The sequence below is a fragment of the Vanacampus margaritifer genome, chromosome 5 (genome assembly GCF_051991255.1).
Source record: "Vanacampus margaritifer isolate UIUO_Vmar chromosome 5, RoL_Vmar_1.0, whole genome shotgun sequence".
Lineage (NCBI taxonomy): Eukaryota > Metazoa > Chordata > Actinopteri > Syngnathiformes > Syngnathidae > Vanacampus > Vanacampus margaritifer.
In genome coordinates, this window is record NC_135436.1 from 19,619,163 (window position 1) to 19,641,780 (window position 22,618).

The 22,618-nt window shown below is 40.5% G+C and overlaps 2 protein-coding genes across 4 annotated transcripts in view; one reads left to right on the forward strand and one right to left on the reverse strand.

Annotated features, from left to right (window-relative positions):
- Positions 1–586: 586 nt before the first annotated feature.
- blvrb (biliverdin reductase B) lies at positions 587–4,229 on the reverse strand. Its single transcript, XM_077566081.1, has 5 exons — positions 4,045–4,229; positions 2,590–2,751; positions 1,520–1,609; positions 1,303–1,434; positions 587–921 (listed from the first exon to the last, which is right to left on the reverse strand). Exons 1-5 carry the CDS (start codon positions 4,127–4,129, stop codon positions 767–769), a joined length of 624 nt encoding a protein of 207 aa, XP_077422207.1. The 5' UTR covers positions 4,130–4,229; the 3' UTR covers positions 587–766.
- Positions 4,230–5,476: 1,247 nt separating this feature from the next.
- Positions 5,477–22,618, forward strand: part of sptbn4b (spectrin, beta, non-erythrocytic 4b) — a 43,304-nt gene continuing 26,162 nt past the window's right edge. For all 3 annotated transcript variants that reach the window (XM_077565763.1, XM_077565764.1, XM_077565765.1), the window contains exons 1-23: positions 5,477–5,677; positions 7,957–8,115; positions 8,429–8,580; positions 9,072–9,245; positions 12,196–12,287; positions 12,361–12,441; positions 13,187–13,302; positions 13,380–13,492; positions 13,561–13,748; positions 14,599–14,716; positions 14,784–14,942; positions 15,367–15,669; positions 17,675–17,825; positions 17,933–18,069; positions 18,136–18,285; positions 18,440–18,808; positions 19,065–19,279; positions 19,376–19,513; positions 19,997–20,237; positions 20,357–20,515; positions 21,024–21,154; positions 21,557–21,782; positions 21,959–22,161. In XM_077565763.1, the coding sequence (XP_077421889.1) occupies positions 7,971–8,115; positions 8,429–8,580; positions 9,072–9,245; positions 12,196–12,287; positions 12,361–12,441; positions 13,187–13,302; positions 13,380–13,492; positions 13,561–13,748; positions 14,599–14,716; positions 14,784–14,942; positions 15,367–15,669; positions 17,675–17,825; positions 17,933–18,069; positions 18,136–18,285; positions 18,440–18,808; positions 19,065–19,279; positions 19,376–19,513; positions 19,997–20,237; positions 20,357–20,515; positions 21,024–21,154; positions 21,557–21,782; positions 21,959–22,161 (3,761 nt within the window). In that variant the 5' untranslated portion in view covers positions 5,477–5,677; positions 7,957–7,970. The remainder of the gene's footprint in view (positions 5,678–7,956; positions 8,116–8,428; positions 8,581–9,071; positions 9,246–12,195; positions 12,288–12,360; positions 12,442–13,186; positions 13,303–13,379; positions 13,493–13,560; positions 13,749–14,598; positions 14,717–14,783; positions 14,943–15,366; positions 15,670–17,674; positions 17,826–17,932; positions 18,070–18,135; positions 18,286–18,439; positions 18,809–19,064; positions 19,280–19,375; positions 19,514–19,996; positions 20,238–20,356; positions 20,516–21,023; positions 21,155–21,556; positions 21,783–21,958; positions 22,162–22,618) is intronic.

Consider the following 22,618-nt stretch of genomic DNA (forward strand, 5'->3'; position numbering starts at 1 on the left):
TCTGAAGTGCCTGTCAAAACATCAAGTGTGAAATTCAACAACCATGTAATCCTTTTAGTTATTTGTCCATTTAAAAAATATATGTTTGTTGAGTGACTGCTTGTGAAATGTCACAGTGGGGCTAACATAAGCACTCCACGCTGATTTTTATATGATCAGCTAGGCTGGCCGTAACTCCAAAGCGAAAGAACCATTTTGAGGTGATTATGTCAAGGCTTACAGGTAAGCAGAGCTGCAATATTTGCATAGCTTATCATTATCTAGCAGTGTTACCAACATTAGCCCCTGATAATCATGTTTGACGATGTGGGGATGGGGCTTATTTGTAGTAGGCCATGCAATGTGCCACACCGCTTCATCAACTGACAAGTGTAGTTTAGTAGCTTGGTGAATGGTAAAACTAGCCAAAATCACGATAACAAGAAATTAAAAAAAAGCATGTCACAGGCATGTTGTTAATACACCTGACGACTTTTAAATTGTGTGTGTGGGAAAAGGTATGTCGGCTCTAAATATTCTTTAGCATAATTTAGATTTGTTAGTCTCATCTAGTCTGGATAAGGATGAAAATGATGTATCTCACATAGAATTTTTAAGTTTGATTTATTTGAAAAGCACAGAACATTTGAGATGAAGTTGAGCACTTGAAATATTGACTTTGATAGCATATATAAGGTTAATATATCTCTAAGAGAGAATGGCATCATTGTTTAAAAAACATAGCTTTTGTTCATGGGTTTATTTGGGGGGAAAACTGTCATTTGAACTATTGGTAGTCCCCCCACACGCCCACCGTCTTGCCATCCCACTCGTTGGTGGCCAGACACTTAACCATGAAGTGTCCCAGGTCGTGTTTGGAGATCGCTCGGCCCCTCAGCGCGTTCTCCGTCGCCGAGTAGCGTTCCGTCAGAGGAAGATCGTCTGCGTGGAAAAAGGCATGTAATGAGGTCACGGATTTTTCCTTTTGGTTGCACTGATTGCTTGATCCATATGCTCATATCTCCAAACATCTCTTTCATATTGAATATGACATGAATATAATCCAATCTAATCAGATCCAAAAGTTAAACAGAAAAAGTAAGTTTTTGTTGTGCAATGAAAACAATTAATCTAATTTTTTAATTAAATAAACAGAGGAAACTGAACTAATTAATTTTGAATTAATTCATCAAATTCTGATATTATTAAATAATTGTACGTATATTAGGAAATATTGAAAATATTCGATATAATTTATTTCAAGACCGATTGATTTTTATTTACTGTATTATTATGGTTTGTTATTGTTCAGTCCACACTCACTGCCGATGTGAGGCGGCATGACGGCCACGTAGTCCAGGCCGGACGACTTGAGGACATCATACATCCTGTCGTGGTCCTCGGTGACGGCCAGCAGGCGGGGCGGCACTTTGGAGCGGTCCCACAGCAGGAAAGCTGGGCCAACGGGAGACGGTAGAACACGGATCATTTGGAAACGTTCAGAAACGTCCGCATCGGATGAAAATGTAAAGTGTCGTACCTGACATGCAGCCCACCACTTTGCGGATCCCGCGAGCCTTCATGGCCTCCACGATGTTTTTGGTTCCTTCAGACATGGCGGTGGTCGGGCCTCACAAAAACACAACATGGACCAGTTTGTTTGTCTGTCTACCTTTTTTTTTTTTTTACGCTAAAATTTACCACACAGTTGACTAAAAAATCTAAATGAAATGTGGTCATCTTTGGAAAGATAATGTACCTAAATAATCCAGGGTAACCTCTCATACACCTATAAACCCCCGTGAGTGCAATAAGGGAGGGACTTATTTAATGGGAGAACCAATTAGCATTCGCGATTTTTCAGATGCTTTCAATTTTGAGCTTCTTGTCACACAATTTTTGACTATCAAAATGTTTAAAAAGTTTAAATTGTTTAATGTGAAATGTTTCAATGTGAGTGAGAGTATTTTTTATATATATATATAATATATATATATATATATATATATAAATTTTTTGTTGTGGGAGATTTTTTTTATGTGTGTGAGAGCGGTTTGTCATGATTAAGAGGTTTTTGGGTGTAAGGGAGGTTTTCGTGAGCTTTTTTTAAGAGTGTGTGAAAGAGAGGTTTTTGCATGTGAGTGACTTTTTGAGACAGCAGTTTTCGGTGTGTTTATTGTGAGAGATTTTTTTGTTTGTGTGTGAGTTTTTGGGTGTGTGAGATTTTATTTTAATTTTTTTTTAGTGCTATCCATTTTTTTCTTGAGAGATGTTTTGGTGTGTGTGTGATGTTTCTGATGTGTGAGAGAGGTTTTTGAGAGTGAGAGTTTTTTAATGTGAGTTTTGTTTGTGAGGCTTTTGTTGTGTCATGGCGGCGTGGTGTCATTTCTCACCTATGTGAAATTTTTTTGGGGGTGTGCGTGTGATTTTTTTTTGTGTGAGTGAGTTATTGTGCGAGAGTTTTTTGGTCTGGGTTTTGATGTGTGTGGTGAGCCTTTTTTTCCCGTGTGATATTTAGTGTGTGAGAGGGTTTGATCTGTGTGTAAGAGAGGTCTTTTTGGGAGCGTGAGAGTTTTTTCGGCTTTCTGAATCTATGTGTTTCGTTCTCACTGAGGTCGTTCCTGGTTCCCAGGATGATGATGACGGCATCCTGCCCCTCCATGGCTTTCTTCACATCGTCCTTGTTGAGCACGTCGCCCACCACCACCCTGGACGCCTTGTGGTCCGCCGGCAGCCTGGCGGCGTCTCGCACCAGCACAGTCACGTTGTAATCTGCAGGATAGACGAAGGAGAGCAGGTGAGCGAAAAAGCACCACTGTAATGTTGCCCTCGTGTGATTGGCAGGATACATCAGGACTACAGTCCACATTTGGCTTTTTTTGTGTGTTTTTCTTGGCAGTATCGCAGCATCAGATCTAACGTTCCCTCAAGAGTAAAACCTTCTCTCGGGACTAAATCCTTCTCTGGGGAATAGGACCTTCTCTCAATGATTTGACACCCAGCAGAGGCACCTGACAACTTGTCCTTGTCTCTCCCACCTACACATGTGCACACACAAATGCTTGCATGCACGCCCACATTCACACCCAAATTGGACCAAACAGTCAGAGAGACATCGCCCCTCCTGTACAAACAAGATAACGAGCATCTATCATCACCATGCCGACCTAACATGAATCAGCACTTTTTGGAACAAGACTATAATTAAGCAACAGGTTATTGTTATTAATTGATCTATATGTGAAATTAATGTTCTAACAATGTTTTTTTTTGTCTATATGAGAGAAAAAAAATCATCACCCTCTTAAAATAATGGCCTATATTTTGACCCAAAAAAAAGCCTTAAACATCTTTTAAGGATGCTGGCCAACTCTGCTTAAATATGCCCTTTGTTTGTTGTTGTTGCCCTTAGTTAAACAAATCATTCAGTTCTACCAGTGACATTAATTAAAAAATAATGTTGTAATATAATAAGTCATCTTTATTTATATTGTGCTTTCAAACAGCTTTAGCTGTGTTTAGTTATTTAATTTTTTTTGTGTTTTCTGGTACAAAAAATAATAATAATAAAAAAACAACTGAGGAAATGGATTAGGTCATTATTTTAAGAAAGTGATTAAATACAGTACACTAAATCAACCCAACCAATTCCAGCTATTCACATTCGAAATATTCAGACTTGTTTTCACATTGCCGCAATTCCACACTGAAAATGCTCAATATAGTAAATCAACAAAATCCCACTTTTTGAATAAGTTCACAATTTCCACCAAAATTGTTGGAAAAGTTGTAATTTTTTTTCTCCCATTCAACATTTACTATATTTCTAATTCATTTAACAGCGTCTGTATATTATTAACAAAATAATCTGCGATTATTACGGGGAAAAAACGATAAAAGTCCATTTTCATTATTGTTATTATTATAATTGTTATCATTATTATTTAATCATTTTAAAGCGTCATTTGGGTCCGTTAAAAGCCACTACAGTACTGTTTTAGTTTTTTTGTTTTTTCCACAACACAATATTACGTCATGGAGGCGTGATGTCATCTGTCGTCTTACCTGCAGCCGCGGCGAGAGGCAAGGTGGCCAGGCCGGTCATTCCTGTCGCCCCAAAAATGAGCACATTCTTAACGGAGTCGGACATTGTCAGCAATAAGAGCGTCCTGATAGTCCAGTGAGTCCAAAAAACAGTCACATTAAACTCACAGTCAAAAGTCAGTCAGGCTACGTTCAGCCTCCTTGTGCCGCTTCCTCCTATTGGGCTCCTCCCCTCAAGTTCATTTAAAGATACAGTATCCCCCCCCAACCTCCCGCCTTTTTTTTTTTTGAAATCCATTTTGACCTCCGTCGTCACCACTTACAGTACACATTTTGTTTTTAACTAATACTAAAGAATCATATAAATTCATCAAGTATAATTAGCATGAATCCTGAAAATTATATTCCTTAATTATTAAATAAATAAATTGCATATTTACACTGTTAGTCTGCTTCTTATATTTCAAGTTAATAATGTTTTTTTTTAAAATACTATTCAGATTACATTAAAATTAGTGATCAATATTATAGTTTACGATGGTGTCTGTGTTCCTGTTCCGTGTTATGTTTTAAGATAATATTCTTATTCTATATTACATAGCTTTATATCATGTTTTGACATAACATTAATGAAAAGCGGCCAAGAAAATGGATGGATGGATGGATGAATTTCAGTATCGTATAGATATTATTTTAACAGTGATAATGTTTTGTTCTATATTCTATTTCAAAATAATGCTCTCACTCTATATTATGATTTAAACCAGCTTCAAATAACAATGATTTTCCTTTTTCCTTTTTTTTTTAAAGAAAATAGTTTTCCATTTAATATTTCAAGATATGAATAATCTTCTCCCATGCTATATTTTAAGATAATATTCATAGTCTCGTGTTTTAATGGTTACCTTTGTATGAACATAAGACAACTTTATATTAAAAAATATAAAGAAATATCAATTAAAATAAATATGTACTGCATATACATATATTCTTTGCAGATATGATTCTTGTTCAATGCCACATTGATAATATTCATATCCTCGTTGTAATAATTGTTACCTTTATATCAGTATAAAACAACTTTATTTAAAAAAACATAAAGAATATCAAGTAAAATACACATTTGTTGCAAATAGCTATATTCCACTTAATATTTCAAAATATTAATATTGTTGTCTCATGTTATATTTAAAAATAATATTCATATTCTCTTTTGATAACTGTTATCTTTGGGGGGGAAAAACTTTATTAAAATACGTAAAGAAAATCAGCATAAAAATTTGTAAAGTAAAAATAGGCATTGCAAATTATGTTCGAGGGCGCCCTCTAGTGTCGATTTTGTGATCTCTCGCTCTTTCTCGGCCCCTCCCGTCTACGCTGCAACTGCTATTTCCCCGCATCTCCATCTCGAAGAAGAGGAGGAGGAGGTTTTGTCAGGTGGTAACGTTGGTGGGGGGAGAGGAGAGGGTCCGTCCTATGGATGTCATCATCATCCTCCTCAGCAGCCGCAGCCAGGCCAGCACCTCCCGGCCCGGTGCTTAATCGGCGGCCTCCTCGGCTCAGCTCGTACCGACTCGCCGGTGCTGAGCAAGCCGGCGACGAGCACTCGATCGCCGGGAGACACAAAGGTCCGTCCTCGGCACACGCGCGGGAGGTAAGACGGGGTACAGCCAAGGAGAGAGGCGGGGGGGTTGGTGGGGGGTAAGCTGAGGGGATAAGGTTCCACTTGGACCGGTGGAGGGGAGAGTCGGCATCCGGTCATGCGTCAGGCTGCAGGGGTACCGTACCGCAGTGGTCCGGCCGTGCACGGCGCACATGTGATGGATAGTGCACGCGTGACGAGTGTTGACGGTGCACGTCAGAGGGCGCGTGAAAGTGAGAGCATCCTTGGCCATAGCAGCAGGCCTTATATAGCAGCATCAGCACCACACTAGCTGCACTGCTCCTTACTTTTCATGGCATTTTTGTGATGGGCAGCATTGTGCCGTAGTGGTAAGCACGTCTGCCTTACAGCCCCGAGGTTCTGGTCTGGGGGAGTTTTCATGTTCTAATTGTGCTTTAGTGGGGCTTGTTAACATCATTGAAGATTAGAAATTGACGTGAATTTAAGTGCAACTTGTTTCTATTGTTGACCTGCGATTGACTAGTGACCAGTTCATGGTTTCGATCCCACTTTTCTTGCTAAAAAAGTAAATTTGTTAACTGAAGATTCCAAGCTGACCAAACCTGTAATATGAGTTTGGGTACTTATGTGTGTGTGCCCTGAAATTAGCTTGCGACCAGTGCAAGGTGTATTCCGTTTCTTTCATCAAGTCAGCTCAGGTTAATTAACTCATTCACTGCCATTCATAAAAATAAAAAAAAAGATGATTAAAAATTAGGGGCGACAGGCGATTACATTACACAAAAGTGTGGAAAAAATGTTATACTAATAGAAATAGTTTAAATGATTTTTTGATGTTTATAGCCATCAATGGCAGTGAATGAACAAAAAAAGAAAACATTATAAAAAATTTGGGGCATCAGGCGATTACAGTTTGTAATTGTAATTAATCGCATGACTTCACTAGTTAACTCACGATTAATCACAAATTTTATATCTGTTCTAAATGTACAATAAAAAAAAATGTTTTCATACTCTTGTTAACAAAAGTGTGGAAAAAATGTTAAACTAATAGAAATAGTTTAAATGATTTTTTGATGTTTATAGCCATCAATGGCAGTGAATGAATAAAAAAAGAAAACATTATAAAAAATTTGGGGCAACAGGCGATTACATTTTTTAATGGTAATTAATCGCATGACTTCACTAGTTAACTCATGATTAATCACAAATTTTATATCTGTTCTTAAGTACAAAAAAAAAAAATTGGTTTTCATACTCTTGTTAACAAAAGTGGGAAACATTTTTAAACTAATAGAAATAGTTTAAATGAATTTTTGACGTCTATAGCCGTCAATGGCAGTGAATGAGTTAAATATACACTTTTTTTTTGTTGACTTTTTCCTCCCACAAATAAAAAACATGCGTGTGATGTAATTCATCGAGACTCCATTGTTGAGAACATGAGTCAAGCTTATTATAGTTAACGAAAACAAAATGAAACACACTTGAAATGCTCATAAGCATCTTTATGAACTCTAAACTAACAAGTCAGGTATTTAAAAAAAAATACTTTATGATTTACCATAATGGACCATCAGCTAACGGCTAGTGGCTACATCTAAATATACACGTTCTCCTTCGATGTGAGCTGAGCAGACTGTTTGAGGCCAGCTGTTGGTTGGGTGTGCGCATCATCTGGATTTTGCCTTTTGACATTTTTGACAAGAAGGTGACAGCTTTGATGAGGATTCAGGTCAAAAAGGGGGAACACGCCTGCAAGAAACAATGTGATGTGACTGATCAACACTGGCAGCTGTCTCACTCTTTTTTACATGATATGAGTGCGTGCATGTGGGTCATTGTCCACGTTTATTTTGTTAATGAGGTATTATCTACACTGGGGTTACTTCGAGCGCAGGAGAGGAGCTCCACCTCTTCCGATAGACGAAGGAAAAAAAGTGTAAACATTGCTAGTCAATCTGGTGGTTGCGTTAGCTGATAAATGCTATCTTGGTTGACAGTTCAACAGCTGTAAACAACCCGATACAGTCACCAGATATGCCAAGTTCCTCACTCCCCATTTTCCAAGCCCGCTCCTTTTTGGCTCTATCTATGTATACGTCCTGATTCCACAAACCACAATAATATAAATTATTATTATTAAATATAATTTTTTTTTTTTACTGTTGTTTACAGTTCGGCTTGGGTGAAGGTCTTTGCTCTGCTTACTGTGCATTATACGACAAAACAGATCTAATAGAGAACATTTTATGCACTTGTGCGTATTAATTATTGTGTGTGTTTGTGTGTGTGTGTGTGCATGGTAGGCGTCAGGGGCGCCATGGCGAATGCCTCGCCGGATCTGGACAACGCCGACGCCCAGCGCCAGCTCAACAACAACAACCGGCCCGTCAGCTCGGCATTTTGGGAAACGGAGTGTACCAGCGCCAAGTTGTTTGAGTGTTCCCGCATAAAAGCCCTGGCAGGTGACTGTTCTAACAGGGCTGGATGATATGACCTTAAAATAAAACATTTCAAAAAGCAAATGACATTATTCAAAACGACCCCCCCCCCCCTCCTTTTTGTGAGTTGCTGTATTTCTCCTGACGCCAAAACAGATTTGAATTTGAAAGTGTTTTTTCCTAGCAAGTTTCATGAATCTAAATCATTAATAAATATTTAAATATAATTTAAATCAATCATTAAAATCGATTAATCGCCACTCCTATGTAACGATATACTCTTGCCTACATTTAGTACTACTTTTTGTCTCAAAACTTTTTGTCTAAATCCCCTCAGAGGAGCGAGACGCTGTCCAGAAGAAGACATTCACCAAATGGGTTAACTCGCACCTGGCCCGAGTGTCCTGCCGCATCTCAGACCTCTACAACGACCTGCGCGATGGCTACATGCTCACGCGGCTGCTTGAGGTCCTCAGTGGGGAGATGCTGGTGAGAGCCCGCAGATTTTTGATGCTAATATGTGCAAGCTAGCATCTCGGGCCTGCTAACCTCAAGTGTAGCAATTGTTGGCCGTTTGCGGTACACCGCATAAATGTTTAATAAATTCCAATGGCTAACATCTTACCTAGCGTATTAGCAATCTGTGTGGAGTGGCCCCTACATTGAAGGAAAAATGCTAACAATGCTATTAGCTAGTGGGCTAAATGTGAGCATTCTAGAAATCAGCTTGGATCCACCATAGGAAACTTTGGAATACGTAAGTGCAGAAAGATATAATGTTATCTGCTAACATGCTAATAATATGGTTTGCTTGCTCGATAGAAGAGCAGTTTGGCCAGCAGAAATGCTCATTCTATGGTTCAAGAAAATTCCACAAAGATGGGAGCCACTTGTCACGTTGCTATTAAAATGCTAACGTGGTGTTAAGTGGTATTAGTTATAAATGGCAGCCGTTTATTTATGTTTTCTCACCGCTCCAGCCGAGGCCGACGCGAGGCCGCATGCGCATCCACAGTCTGGAGAATGTGGACAAAGCCCTCCAGTTCCTCAAGGAGCAGAGAGTCCACCTGGAGAATGTGGGCTCACATGACATTGTGGACGGGAACCACCGCCTCACACTGGGCCTTATCTGGACCATCATCCTCCGCTTCCAGGTACCATACAAAAACACACAAGATGTGCTGGAGGCCCAATGCTGATTATGCTAGCATGGTAGCAACTTGAGTAGGTAAAGCACGTTGGTAGAGCCATCAACGTTATACATTATAATAACATGTACTGGGCACTGTTTGGGACAAAAATGCCAACATGCTACCAGCTAGTATGATAAACTCTAGAAACCTGTGTGGACCCGTCATATAGAAATATAATAGGAACTAACAAGCTAATATGTTGATTTAATTGACATCTGATTGCAACAGCATGTGACGCTTTAATTGTTTGTACTGTATTTGATGTGTGTTAGGGGGGGTTGCCACCTTGGATATGTGAAAAAAAAAAAGGGACACCTTACCAAGATCAGGCACTTAACAGTCAAAGCCGAAATGATTCATACCCCAGGCAAATTTTGAATATGTGGACATTTTAGCAAAAAGTGGTTAAGAAATGGTTCGCGGACAAAAATATTAACATTTTGCAGTGGACCAGACAGTCCAGACTTGAATTCAGTTGAGAATCCGTGGAGGGAACTAAAGATCACTGTGATGAGAAGAAGAGCTAAAGATGAATGGGCAAAAATATTGCCGAGTCATGCAAAAAGCTGATCAGCAACTACAGGATACGTTTTATTTGCTGTAATAGCCAATAAAGGCTTTTCTATTGCATTTTGAGGAAAAAGTTAAGAATAATTTTTGACGCGCCACTTTTTTGTAAGCGTGTGTGTGTGTGTGAGAGAGAGAGAGAGAGAGAGTGACACTGTTCTAAAAAAAAACATCACCCACAATTACGTACGTACTACAAAGTCACAACTTGGTAGGTTCTATAAAAAGCCACCATGTGATACAAGTGGCGATATACTGTACATACCTTCTTGTTCACATTTTTTTGTTCAAATTGATATAGAAATGTCTGGAAATCCCGCTGTTTCTCTCTGCACTCTTTTGTCGTGATTCACTGATTTCCCTGGCTCCTGTGAGAGGACTGAAATGATCATAATGACAGTACTTTTCTGTAAGGCGCAAGGGCTTAGCTTACAAACACCATTGGAATTTTTCAGATAGCGCAAACGGTGCCAGAGTTACGGTAATCCAAAGTGTACCTACGGAAATGTGCCGCCGCCGGCACGCTTGGTAACAAAGCGTTCCACAGTAGCACAGGGGACATTTTCAAACTACAGAATTTAGGAAATCAAATTAGCTTTTGGCATTCTTCCTAAAAAAAAAAACAGAGACAAATTGTGTCCTGGGAGAGATTTTTATTTTCCCAGGACAGCTGGTAAAAAAAAAAAGATAACAATTCTGGTAAAAACGGGACGGGTGGCCACTCTTCGGGGGGGGACTAACAAGCTAATATGCTAACAAGCTAGAGCTAGTTTGCTTACCTATGAGCAGCTGGTATGCTAAGATCTATTAACCTGTCTCTCGTAAAGCAACTGGAATGCTAACCATGCTAATGCTATATATATGCTAATATTTTCCAACCCGTGTGGACCAATCAGGGAACATTTTCATAATACCATAATACTGCACTCTTTTAAAAGTCCAATGGACCGACTAAATTGCTAATATGCTAAAGGTCAGTATGCTAAAAGCTAGTATGCTAACATCTGCATAATCTGTGAAATATATTTCAAAGCTTGAAAAGATTTTGTCGGGAGTGGTCGCTAAAAGTGTTTTGAATGGAAGACCAGGCTTACTTTTCGTATTGTTAGAGTTTAATGGCTTTAGAGAGCCTCCATCTCTAGTTAAGTGAACAGACACTGCTTTTATTACTTTGATTTTAATTTGAGCTTTGATCTATGACCACTGCTGCTGTGGAGGCTGTAGTGGTAACTGTTATCCTCCCCCAAGAAATGCACAGATGCTCAGATACAAAATCCCCTCACCCCCAATGTCATAATAGTGACTGGCCATGTGGTGCCCCCAGGCTGAGCTACATTTAGGGCCTCAAAACTGCCCCCCCAAACCGCCAAAATGAATGTAATGAGCTGGCCTTGCAGCCACCCAATCAGTTGCTTGATATTTTATGAATGTCAATCACAGCTGCGGGCGGGTTTTCTTTCCAGGCCTCACACAACGGAAAGAATCCAGTGGTCCAGAGTGGTCCTGAGCTTCTCTGTTTATTATACATCAGTGGCACGTAACAGTAAAATACTGTACTTATGTCATCGTGCGGACCCTCGCATGGCTTCCCTACAGCGGTCTCGGGGGATTGCTTATTGTTATGTGAGGTCGACACAGTGCACATTTATGAGCCACCTGGACTGTCTTTACTTTATTTTCTCATTTTTAAAATGATCAAACTACATGCTAATCTACACTATGTACAAAGTATGTAGTAGCCATTATGATATTCATGTGTGTTTATTTCACGTGACTAAAATTACTGTAGAAGCAGTGATCAAGATAGATTAAATGAGTGGAAATTAAAAATGAAATAAAGGGGAAAAGCACAACATACAATAGTGTAAAATATTATCTTAACTATATATATTACATACGAGACCATAAAGAGATCCATAAATATATACTTTACCACACATTTCCTCATACTCGTAGGTAGGTAGATGAGATTTGTGGGTTTCTTTGTGTTGAAAGTAGAGAGGTTTAATAGCGCCACTGATGAAGAAGACAAGGAAGATAAAAACGAGGAGGAGGAGGTGGAGAGAGTAGCTGGAAAATGTATTTATAGAAGCATACGGTAAATAGGAATACACTTCCAATCATATCAAGTGTTCAAATCACAATCACGTTTCGTATAAGAAGGAAGGAGGTTGTTATTTGGACATTCAACATAACCTTGGATAATGATGCTTCACCCAGGCATTATCATTTGATAATTATTTTTTTTATGCAGCCATTCCAGGAGTTTCTGAACAAAATCTCTCTTTTGGGTCCAAAGGAGAGTTGTCAGTCATCATTGTTGTTGTTGTGTGTTTTTACACAGATCCAAGGGATCAAGATCGCCACAGCTGACAACAGAGAAACACGCTCAGCAAAGGATGCTCTGCTGCTCTGGTGCCAGATGAAGACTGCCGGGTGAGGGGAAGACCGACAACACACTTTGAACATTTTATTAATTTATTTTATTATTATTATTTTTGCTTTTTAGGTACCCTGAGGTTAACATCCAGAACTTTACCAGCTGCTGGAGGGATGGCCTGGCCTTCAATGCGCTCATACACAGGCACAGGTTGACATGTTTTTTAAATTTTATTTATATTTTACTTAGTGTCCCTTGTTGTGCACAAGTCTTACACATGTAGACTACAGCACCAGCAAAAATTTGATAATTTGTCTCCTTGTGTTGAGAAATAAGTTCAACGAAATGTTAATAACAGTTTCCAGTGTGACTTAATGCCGAGATGGCATCTTTTTATTTGTATTATCGGTATTTGTAAAAACAAAAAAATAAATTTGTTTTCTATTTTTAATTTTTAACAAATAAACATTTTGTTTTTTTAAGCAAATAAGTGAAAATTAAGTAAAAAGCTGGTGTATATTACTTACTTTATTTTGTATTTGTTCTAAATAAATATATTTTTTTAAATAACACACTAAGTAATACAATCATTTTATAATGATAATATATATTTAAAAAGTAAAAACAGTAACTGATTTAAATACAAGAAAATATAAAACATACAAAAGAAAATTAAGTATATGAATATTAAAAAAAATTGCTAGTAGATTCTGCAATGTTATATGCGTCCATGTTTACGTTATCGGCTACATATTTTTACCACACAGGTTGCCTCTTCATTTCTTTTGTCTCCATAATAGTCCTTTTTATTTTTGTTTTAAACTCTTTTTTCCTTTACCCCCATCTTCAATTGAGTGAATTCATTTTGTGGAAATATGTTATATAGAAATAGGCATGCAGGTTAAACCGTTCATCTAAAAATGAGGCGTCTGAGTGTCCTACTTCCTTACTGCAGACCGGATCTGATTGAGTTTCACAAGCTGACCAGGTCCAACGCCACTCACAACCTGCAGCAGGCCTTCAACGCCGCCGAGCAGAACCTGGGCCTTACCAAGCTGCTCGACCCCGAGGGTGAGCACTAAACCTCAGTCTTGTCATTTCCTCACTTAAAAGTGATCTAGAAATAATCGACAATTGTTCATGCACAGATGTGAACACGGAGAACCCAGATGAAAAGTCCATCATCACCTACGTGGTCTCCTACTACCACTACTTCTCCAAGATGAAAGCTCTTATAGTGGAGGGCAAAAGAGTTGGCAAGGTAACAAGAGATTCATTTGCTCTCTTCTCTAAACGCGTTTCGACTCAACCCATCATAATGCGCATCAGGTCCTGGATAACTGCATCGAGGCCGAGAAACTGGTGGGCCGTTATGAGGCGCTGGCCTCGGACCTGCTGGACTGGATCGAGAAGACCCTTGCTATTATTGGCAACCAGAAGTTTGCCAACTCGTTGACCGGCGTTCAGCAGCAGCTGCAGGCCTTCACCACTTACTGCACCGTCGAGAAGCCCATCAAGTGAGTTGAATGACTTCTATATCCACAGTTTAAAGCAGCTGAGTCAAAAATAATCCAACTATGGGTCAAAAATGGACCAATCCTCTACTTGGGTTGATTTGAGCAAACTTTGAGTCAAGAAATGGGTCTTAGTGTGAAACAAGTCATAAATATTGGTCAGAACCTTTACTTAGATTGTTAGAAGACTATCTTTGTCTTCCGCGTGTTCGTTGTTGTTCGGGTAGAGAGAATGTTGATTTTCTGAATACAGACTGGAGATCGGTGAACAGGTCCTTCGAAGGATTTATTTTACAGAATATTCCGGACACAAGCAAGTTTACAGACAAATGGCTGCAGTCCTCTCGCAAGTGTGTCGTTAGAGCGGACTCACAGCATTCTTATACTATCTTGAAGGCAGTATCCGAATAAAACCCCCAAATCCTCAGGAAACAGCCCCCAGTCCTCAGCTAAGACAGACATCATTCAATACACATGGATCGGTCCATTTTTTGATCCATAATTGGGTTACTTTTGACCCAACTGTTTTTAAATTGCATATAAAATTGGTTTGAAAGTTCGGTCTCTGCAGTGTTAAGAACACCCTAAGTACACAGGGGATGCGGGTGCTACCATTGGAAAAAAAGCAAAATTTTTAAGCACAATAAATAAGCACAATATTTACAGCTCTATAAGTTCAGGAACTATATTTGGTAACATAATTGGAAATCTCTAATACTATATATTTTAGCCACAGCATCTGTATACTACCTGTCTTTGAGGCACGAGTAAACATTTCTGGTGGTTGTTCGATAACCTCCCTCACAGCATCAAAAATGATGTCCAACGTCAATATATCTTTTCCTGACTGCAGGTTCCAAGAAAAGGGGAACCTCGAGGTCCTTCTCTTCACCATCCAAAGCAAACTAAGAGCCAACAACCAGAAAGCCTACATGCCTCATGAGGGAAAGCTCATCTCCGACATCAACAAGGTGGTCTTACGAGATGTTACCCTTTTTAAGTTCATCTACTGTTTAGCCTCACGTAGCTTCTTCCCAGGCGTGGGAGCGGCTGGAGAAGGCGGAGCACGAGAGGGGCGTGGCCCTGCGCAAGGAGCTGATTCGCCAGGAGAAGCTGGAGCTGCTGGCTCAGCGCTTTGACCACAAGACCACCATGAGACAAGCGTGGCTTAATGAGAACCAGAGGCTCGTGTCGCAGGTACTGTAAAAAACAACACCCAAGAACCCGAGGCTTCTTGATGTCATAAGAATGACGTGCTGGCGTTTTGGAAAGCTCACCCCTGATAATATGGGTTTAGGAGTTAGAAGAAGATTCATCCCTGAATGACTTTCCATTAAAAAGTTATTTCCAACTGTAATCATCCGTGAATAGCTGAAACAGCTAAAAATCTTGGCTCGGACGGTTCCCTATGTCATAGAAGAAAGCTCACTCATAAAAATGTCAAAGTAGCAGTTAGATTCATCCCTGTATGACTTTCAGTTAAAAAGTAATTTCCATCTGTAATGATCCGTGGATCCATGGAAGGCCAAAACAACCAAAATCACAGGTTGGGCACTTCCGCATATCCTAGAAGAACGCAGGTGCTACCACCAGTAACAAACGTGTTCTGCGTCCCCTCTAGGACAACTTTGGCTATGATCTCCCTGCGGTTGAGGCAGCCATGAAGAAGCACGAGGCCATCGAGGCAGATATCGCCTCGTACGAGGAGCGAATCAGTGTGGTGGTGGAGCTGGCCGCCGAGATGGAGGTGGAGAGCTACTACGACATCCGCCGCATCTTGGCCCGCAAGGAGAATATCCTGGGACAGTGGAGTCTGCTGAAGGAGCTGGTGGCGGGCAGGCGGACCAGGCTGGAGAAGAATCTGGCACTGCAGAAGACCTTCCAGGACATGGTCTACATGATCGACTGGATGGAGGACACACAGGTAGCAAAGGTTTTAGAACAGGAGTGGACAAACGTTTGTGCTCAGGGGCCACGTTTGACTTTTAAAATGAAAAGATGGTTCCTCTGTCATTTGTAGAGGAGGTTAAAAAAGAAGAACAGTAAATATAAAAAATATGACTATGACAGATTAAAATAATAATTTTGTCTTTATTTATGAACTTCAAATCAAGTCAGGTTTATAAGTTTATTTACTTATCATTTATTAAATTAACATTAATTTGCCAATTCTAGAATACAAATACAAAATGTTAAATATGTGTTTTTTTCTCGTTAATAGTATTTTTACATTTTATTTACAATTAATTAAAAAAACAAATATATTTTAAAATAAATTGTAAAATTATTATACTGTGTCATATTTCACTAATATTTTAATTTAATTATTTAAATAAATTAACCAACTATTTAATTTAAATTTAAAAAAATGTGAAATTTGAAATTGAATAGAAATCTGTATAAAAGTATTTATTTTATTAATATTTGTATTTAATTTAAAATAAACTATGTTTAATATGTTCAAATACATGGAAAATTGTTTATTAGGGTTAAAATAAATATTATTTTATTTACAATAAATGTATTCACCAATTATGTATTTACATTTTAAAAATGTTAAAGGTGCATTGCGCTGTTTAAAAATGGTAATATTAAAGCTTTTTATACATCACGCATGCTCCACCAATGCCCAGATGAGTACGAAGAGCCCTGACTGTTTTACTCTGACTGCAGCTTTTATCTTCCTATCTATCTTACAGTGGAGAATGTGGACCCTGCACACTCCACATTTTCTTTGGGGAGGGGAGGTGCGGAGTTTTTCTTACCTCATTTGAAGTCATGCCTTAGTTTTTCAACTGTGGCTGTCGCTTTAAGATCGTGCACATACTCGCACGCGCACCATAAGCCTGACACAGATGCTGCAGTTAGCTAGCTTTGGGCCAAAGGTGGTAGTTGCCAGTAAAAAAGTGATGAACTGCACAAAGACCCCTTAAATGTATTATGTAAAATTGTGTACTTTTTACAAATATTTTTAATAGTATACATAATATAAGTAGTTAATAATAAAATCATATTTTATTCTCAATTTTATTATTTTTTAATGTTTTTATATTTATTATATTATAATGAATTACCCAATTATTTAATTAAAAAGGCAATTTGTTAAATGTGTAAATGTTTTTAAATATATATTTTTTATGTAAAATTGTGTAATTTATTAATTTACTTACATATTTCTTTTTATGTTTGACAATAAATTAATTAACCATTTATTTTTATCAAATTTATTTAAAAAAAGTTAATTTATACAAAATGGTTTATTTTAAAAGTTTATTTGTTGTTATATTATTTACAATATCCAGCCATCCATTTTCTTGACCGCTTTTCCTCACAAGGGTCACGGGGGTGCTGGAGCCTATCCCAGCTGGCTTCGGGCAGTAGGCGGGGTACACCCTGAACTGGTTGCCAGCCAATCGCAGGGCACACAGAGACAAACAACCATACTCACAATCACACCTATGGACAATTTGGAGTGTTCAATTAACCTGCCATGCATGTCTTTGGAATGTGGGAGGAAACCGGAGTACCCGGTGAAAACCCACGCAAGCACGGGGAGAACATGCAAACTCCACCCAGGAAGGCCGAAGCCTGGACTCGATCTCACGTCCTCTGCACTGGGAAGCGGACGTGCTAACCAGTCAGCCACCGTGCTGCCCTTATTTACAATATAATTTAGTTATTTAATTAGATAAATGAATACAAATACATAACAAAATAATCAAAAAACATTTTAATTAGGATAACCAGTTTTAGAAGAAAAAAAAGGCCAAAAACAAACATGACAGTTCTTTTGGTAATGTAAAATTTTCGGTGAGCCAGCATAAAGAAAAACAGTATATGTGGCCATACTTTGCCCACCCATTGTCAAAAACCTTCAAAAACCATCCATCCGCCAAATGTAACAAACCTCATTTCCATTTCCCTTGTAGGCTCAACTGCTGTCCAAGGACTTCGGGAAGCACCTTCTGGAGGTGGACGACCTGCTGCAGAAGCACAGCCTGCAGGAGGCTGACATTGGAGTGCAGGCTGAAAGGGTGGAGACGCTCAATGTGGCTGCGCTCAAATTCACCACCATCGAAGGTACACATACACTAATTCACACACAGAATAGAGGGGAAGCAACCAGAAAATGATCCTGCATTCTAGAGAGCGACGTGATTGATTGCTTTGTTGTTGTCATCTCCAAGGTTACCAGCCGTGCGATCCGCAGGTGATCTGTAACCGGGTCAATCACGTCTCGTCCTGCCTTGAGGAGCTGAAGGAGTTGGCGGCCAAGCGGCGCTCTGAGCTGGAGGAGTCCAGGCAGCTGTGGGCCTTCTTCCAGGTTTGAGACAGAAACTCAACTTCTATGCTAAAATTGCTAACATGCTAACATGGGTTCTCCAAATAGGAACTGGAGGAGTCTGAGGCGTGGATCCGGGAAAAGAGCTCAATTTTGGGAGCTCAGGGCTATGGGAAAGACCTCAGCAGCGTGCTGAAGTTACTCCAGAAACACAAGACCCTCGCCGGAGAACTGATGGCTCACCGAGCCTTGCTAGAGGTGTGTGTGTGTTTGTGTCCCATTAACACTGTTAAGCAGGAACTTGAATTAAGATAGAGGTTTTCAAATTTGGAACCCTAAACTGTGGAAACACAAAATCCCCAAAAATCCCTAAATTCAGTGGCTCAGCGTGATAATGTGCTAATATCTCCAGACAACCATCAAGCGTGGTCAGCAGATCCTGAATGAGAAGAGCTTTGGCACAGCGGGCATCCAGGAGCGCATGCTGGACGTGACTGACGAGTGGACTCAACTGGAGGAGCAGGCGGCTCAGCGCCTCGCTCACCTACAGGAGGCACTCAACTTCTTCCAGTTCTCCACCGAGACGGACGACCTGGTGGTGTGGCTGCAGGACTCTTACCGCCTGGTGTCCAGCGAAGACTTTGGCCATGACGAATACTCCACATGCTCGCTACTCAAGAAGCACCGCGGGGTCAGTGAGGACATCGACAAGCATCGGCTGCATGTGGTGGCACTGCGCAAACATCTGGCGGTACTGCCGCTGCGCTACAGAGAACAAGAGGTAGGTGGTGCGTTTACACCCGTTTCCAACAGAACGTGCTGTCTTGAGTGAACGAATACTTAATTTCACACCTGCTATTTAGGATCTTGAAAAATTAGTCGCAAACAATGAAAACAAGAGTTGTGGACCACTAACATTAGCTTCAAACATTACTTCTAGCATTATCTCTCAAATGTTAGCTTCTTAGATTAGCTTCCAAATTAAGCAATTTACTATACCCATGATTTTGGTGGCTTCGCCTTGCGGTTTTGTGCAGGAGGTGCAAGTTCGGATCGTGGAGGTGGAGCAACTGTACACGGAGGTGGTAGAGGTGGGCGTCCTGCGCCAGCAGTGGCTCCACGACGCCCTTGCCGTCTATCGCATGTTCAGCGAAGTCAACGCCTGCGAACTGTGGATAGACGAAAAGGAGCAGTGGCTGAACAAGATGGAGATACCCGAGAAGCTGGAGGATGTGGAGGTGGTGGCGCACAGGTCAGAAAGTCAAAGTGTTTCCGTTTTTTAAAAAAAAAATTATTGTTACATTGGACGCTTATGGGTTTGTTTGTTCGTTTTTTTGGGGGGTCGCAGGTTCGAGTCCCTGGACCAAGAGATGAACAGCCTAATGGGGAGGATCTTGGATGTCAACCAGATAGTCCAGCAGCTTCTGGATGGGGGACATCCGTCCTCCACGGAGGTCAGAGGCTGTCAGGACCACCTCAACTCCAGGTAATGACACAAAAGCCATTTGAAGTTCCAACATAGACAACTTAAGTTGATGGAAATGAAAAGCACAGTAGAGGCATTGTGTGGAAAAGCTTGGATAGGCTAGAGATAAGTGGAGCAATGGCGGTTCAGAGTGGAAGACCTTAAGTGTGTTGAGCATGTGGAGCTGGATGGGCAGCAAAAGCAGAATGGAGTGTTGAAGAAAAGAATCTTTTCTTCCGCGTGTTCGTTTTCTTTCGGGTAGTGAGATAGTTGGTTATACGAATGCAGGCTGGAGATCGGTGAACAGTTCCTTTGAAGGTTTTATTTTACAAAATATTCCGGACACAAGCGAGTTTACAGAACTTGGCTGCAGCTTCTCGCAAGTGTCCCGATTACAGACACTTACAACCTTCTTATACTATCTTGAAGTCCGGTACCACAAAAAAACCCGTATCTCTCACATACACACTATACGATGTATTTAACATATTGGTTCCTTGGCAGGTGGAACAGCATCGTGGCTCTGGTGGAACAGAAGAAGGATCAGCTGGAAAGCATGCAGCGTCTTCAGAACTACCTGCTGGAGTGTAGCGAGATCAAGTCTCAGATCCAGGAGAAGCGCAAGGCCATTGACGCTACGCAGTACGCCGGCAGCGATCTGGGTGGCGTACTGGCACTGCAGCGCCGCCTCTCCACCATGGAGGGGGCGCTCTCTGTGCTGGAGCCCAAACTGATGCACCTACAGGTGGGCCGCGAGGGGGCAGGGGTGGTTAGGGATGAACCTGCTGGCAGGGGCACAACGGAGAGAAAAAAGGTAGAAATGTTGAGGAAACCTAATCTCTGGTTTTGTTTTTGCTGATGCAGGAGGAAGCGGAACATCTGGCCACCGCCCACGCTAACCGGGCCACGGAAGTCCTGCTTCCCTTCGATGGGATCAGCGTGGAGTGGGAAGAGCTTAAATGTACACTGCAGGGCTGCGAGGACTCGCTTATGGTGGCCAGCAGACTGCAGAGCTTCATCCAGGTCAGCAGGTGGCGCTCATGCCAGTCAGGCGATTAATTTTTTTTAAATTCTTATTAATCGCATTACTTCAGTAGTTAACTCACAATTCATCACAAATTTTATGTCTGTTTTAAATTTACAATAAAATGCACAGTAAAAATTTTAGTTTTCATACTCTTGTTAACATAAAAGTGGGAAAAATGTTAAACTAATAGAAATATGGCTACATCTTTCAGTCATTGATAGGGATTTCATAATAATTCATAAAATTGAGTTAAAATTAAAAAGATGTACTCTACTGTAAAAAAACGTGATATTGATTTGTGTTTAGGTCATTTTTCTGCCACTAGATGGCATAATAGCATTTGTAAGACATTGACAGCTAGTTCCTTACAAATTTTGCATTATAGACGCCCCTTTGCACAACAAAATTAAACAATGACTCCAAATAATCCACAGTGTCAAAAATAGAGCACATTTCTTCTACATTAAAATACAATGGAATTGCCTTGTTGCTGCATCCCATCAGGACCTGGACTTGTTTCTGACCTGGCTGGTCCAAACGCAAACGTCCGCCGCCTCGGACCAGCTGCCCAATGATTTGGAGGAAGCCGAGAAACTCATCAACAAACATGCTGCACTAAAGGAGGAAATTGGACGGTGTGTACCTCAAAGTTGGACCTCTATACTTTGTTAGCAAAAAGTTAAGAGTCAAATGCACCAAGAAAGTCAGCCACAGAAGATCCAAATCATAGTCATTTGTTCACAAAATGTTGACCTCAATTGCACCATTATCAAGATATTTTGTTCACAAAAAACTGACACAAATGCACCGTAGTCAAAATCCTTATTTATTTATTTTTTTACAAAAAGTTTAACTCAAATATAGCACGATAAAAGTGTGCTCACAAAAAGTTGGGCACCACACTTAAAGTTACTTCTTTTTTTCACAAGATTGGACTCAGAAGTTCCAAATCGAATTAATTTGCTCACAAAAAGTTGGCACAAGCTTCCGCCACAGTTGACAGTTGATAAAACGTTAACTTCAATTGACCTCCGCAGGTACGAGGAGGACTACGAGCGTCTGCAGGCCATGAATGAGCTGCTGGAGTCGGAGGAGGCGCCTCTCCCGCAGGCCGCTCTGCAACAGTGGCTGCAGAAGCTGGACGTGGGCTGGAACAAGCTGCTGGAAATGTGGGAGAGCCGGCGGGACGTCCTGGTGCAGGCGCACATATTCCACCTGTTCCTGCGCGATGTCAAACAGGCGGAGTCATTCATCAACAACCAGGTGAGAAAAGTTAGGGATTGAATGGAGTCGATTAGCCGATGTGTCAACTTTGCCACAGAAACTCCAAATCAAAGCGTTTTTGTATACAAAAAGCTGGACTCAAATAAACCACATCAGTCACAGAAGCCTCCAATCACAGTCATTTGTTCCCAAAAATCATTTGCTGTGTCTTATAGGAGTCAGCGCTGGCCCACGTGGAGCTTCCCACCACGGTGGAGACGGTGGAAGCTGCGGTGAAGAAGCACAAGGACTTCACCACCACCATGGAGCTCAACCTGCACCGCATCAAGGCCGTCATCGAGGCCGGCGAGAGTCTGATTAGCCAGAACAACATCTACTCGGACCGCATACGGCAGCGCGTGGACACGCTTGCCAACAGGTACCCAACCAAAAATAATCGTGATTGATTATGTCCGCTAGCTTAATGCTAACTCATAATGGTCTAATGAATAGCATCGGTGATATTGTAAAGAAAATGTTGGACTTGACTTCCCTATAAATAATTTTTTGGGTTAATTTAGCTTTTTTGTTACCATTAAATAATTTGAATGAATGATCTTTTATTTTCAATTCAAATCATATACAAATACTAAAACATTTTTGGCCCAATATTTGTATCTACATATTGTATATCCTCAGACTCAATGGTTGAGACTAACATGAGTGCAGCTGTCTATTCAGCCACTATACAACAATGAGCATTAGCAGCCAGAGCCACAGTTGACACCTGCCCATGAAATCCGTCTTATTGTGCGTGTGGTGGGGGCAGGGCTGAGTGTGTCATCGCCCGAGGGGTTTATTGCTCAATATAAAGAAGCATGTATGTCTTTGCTATT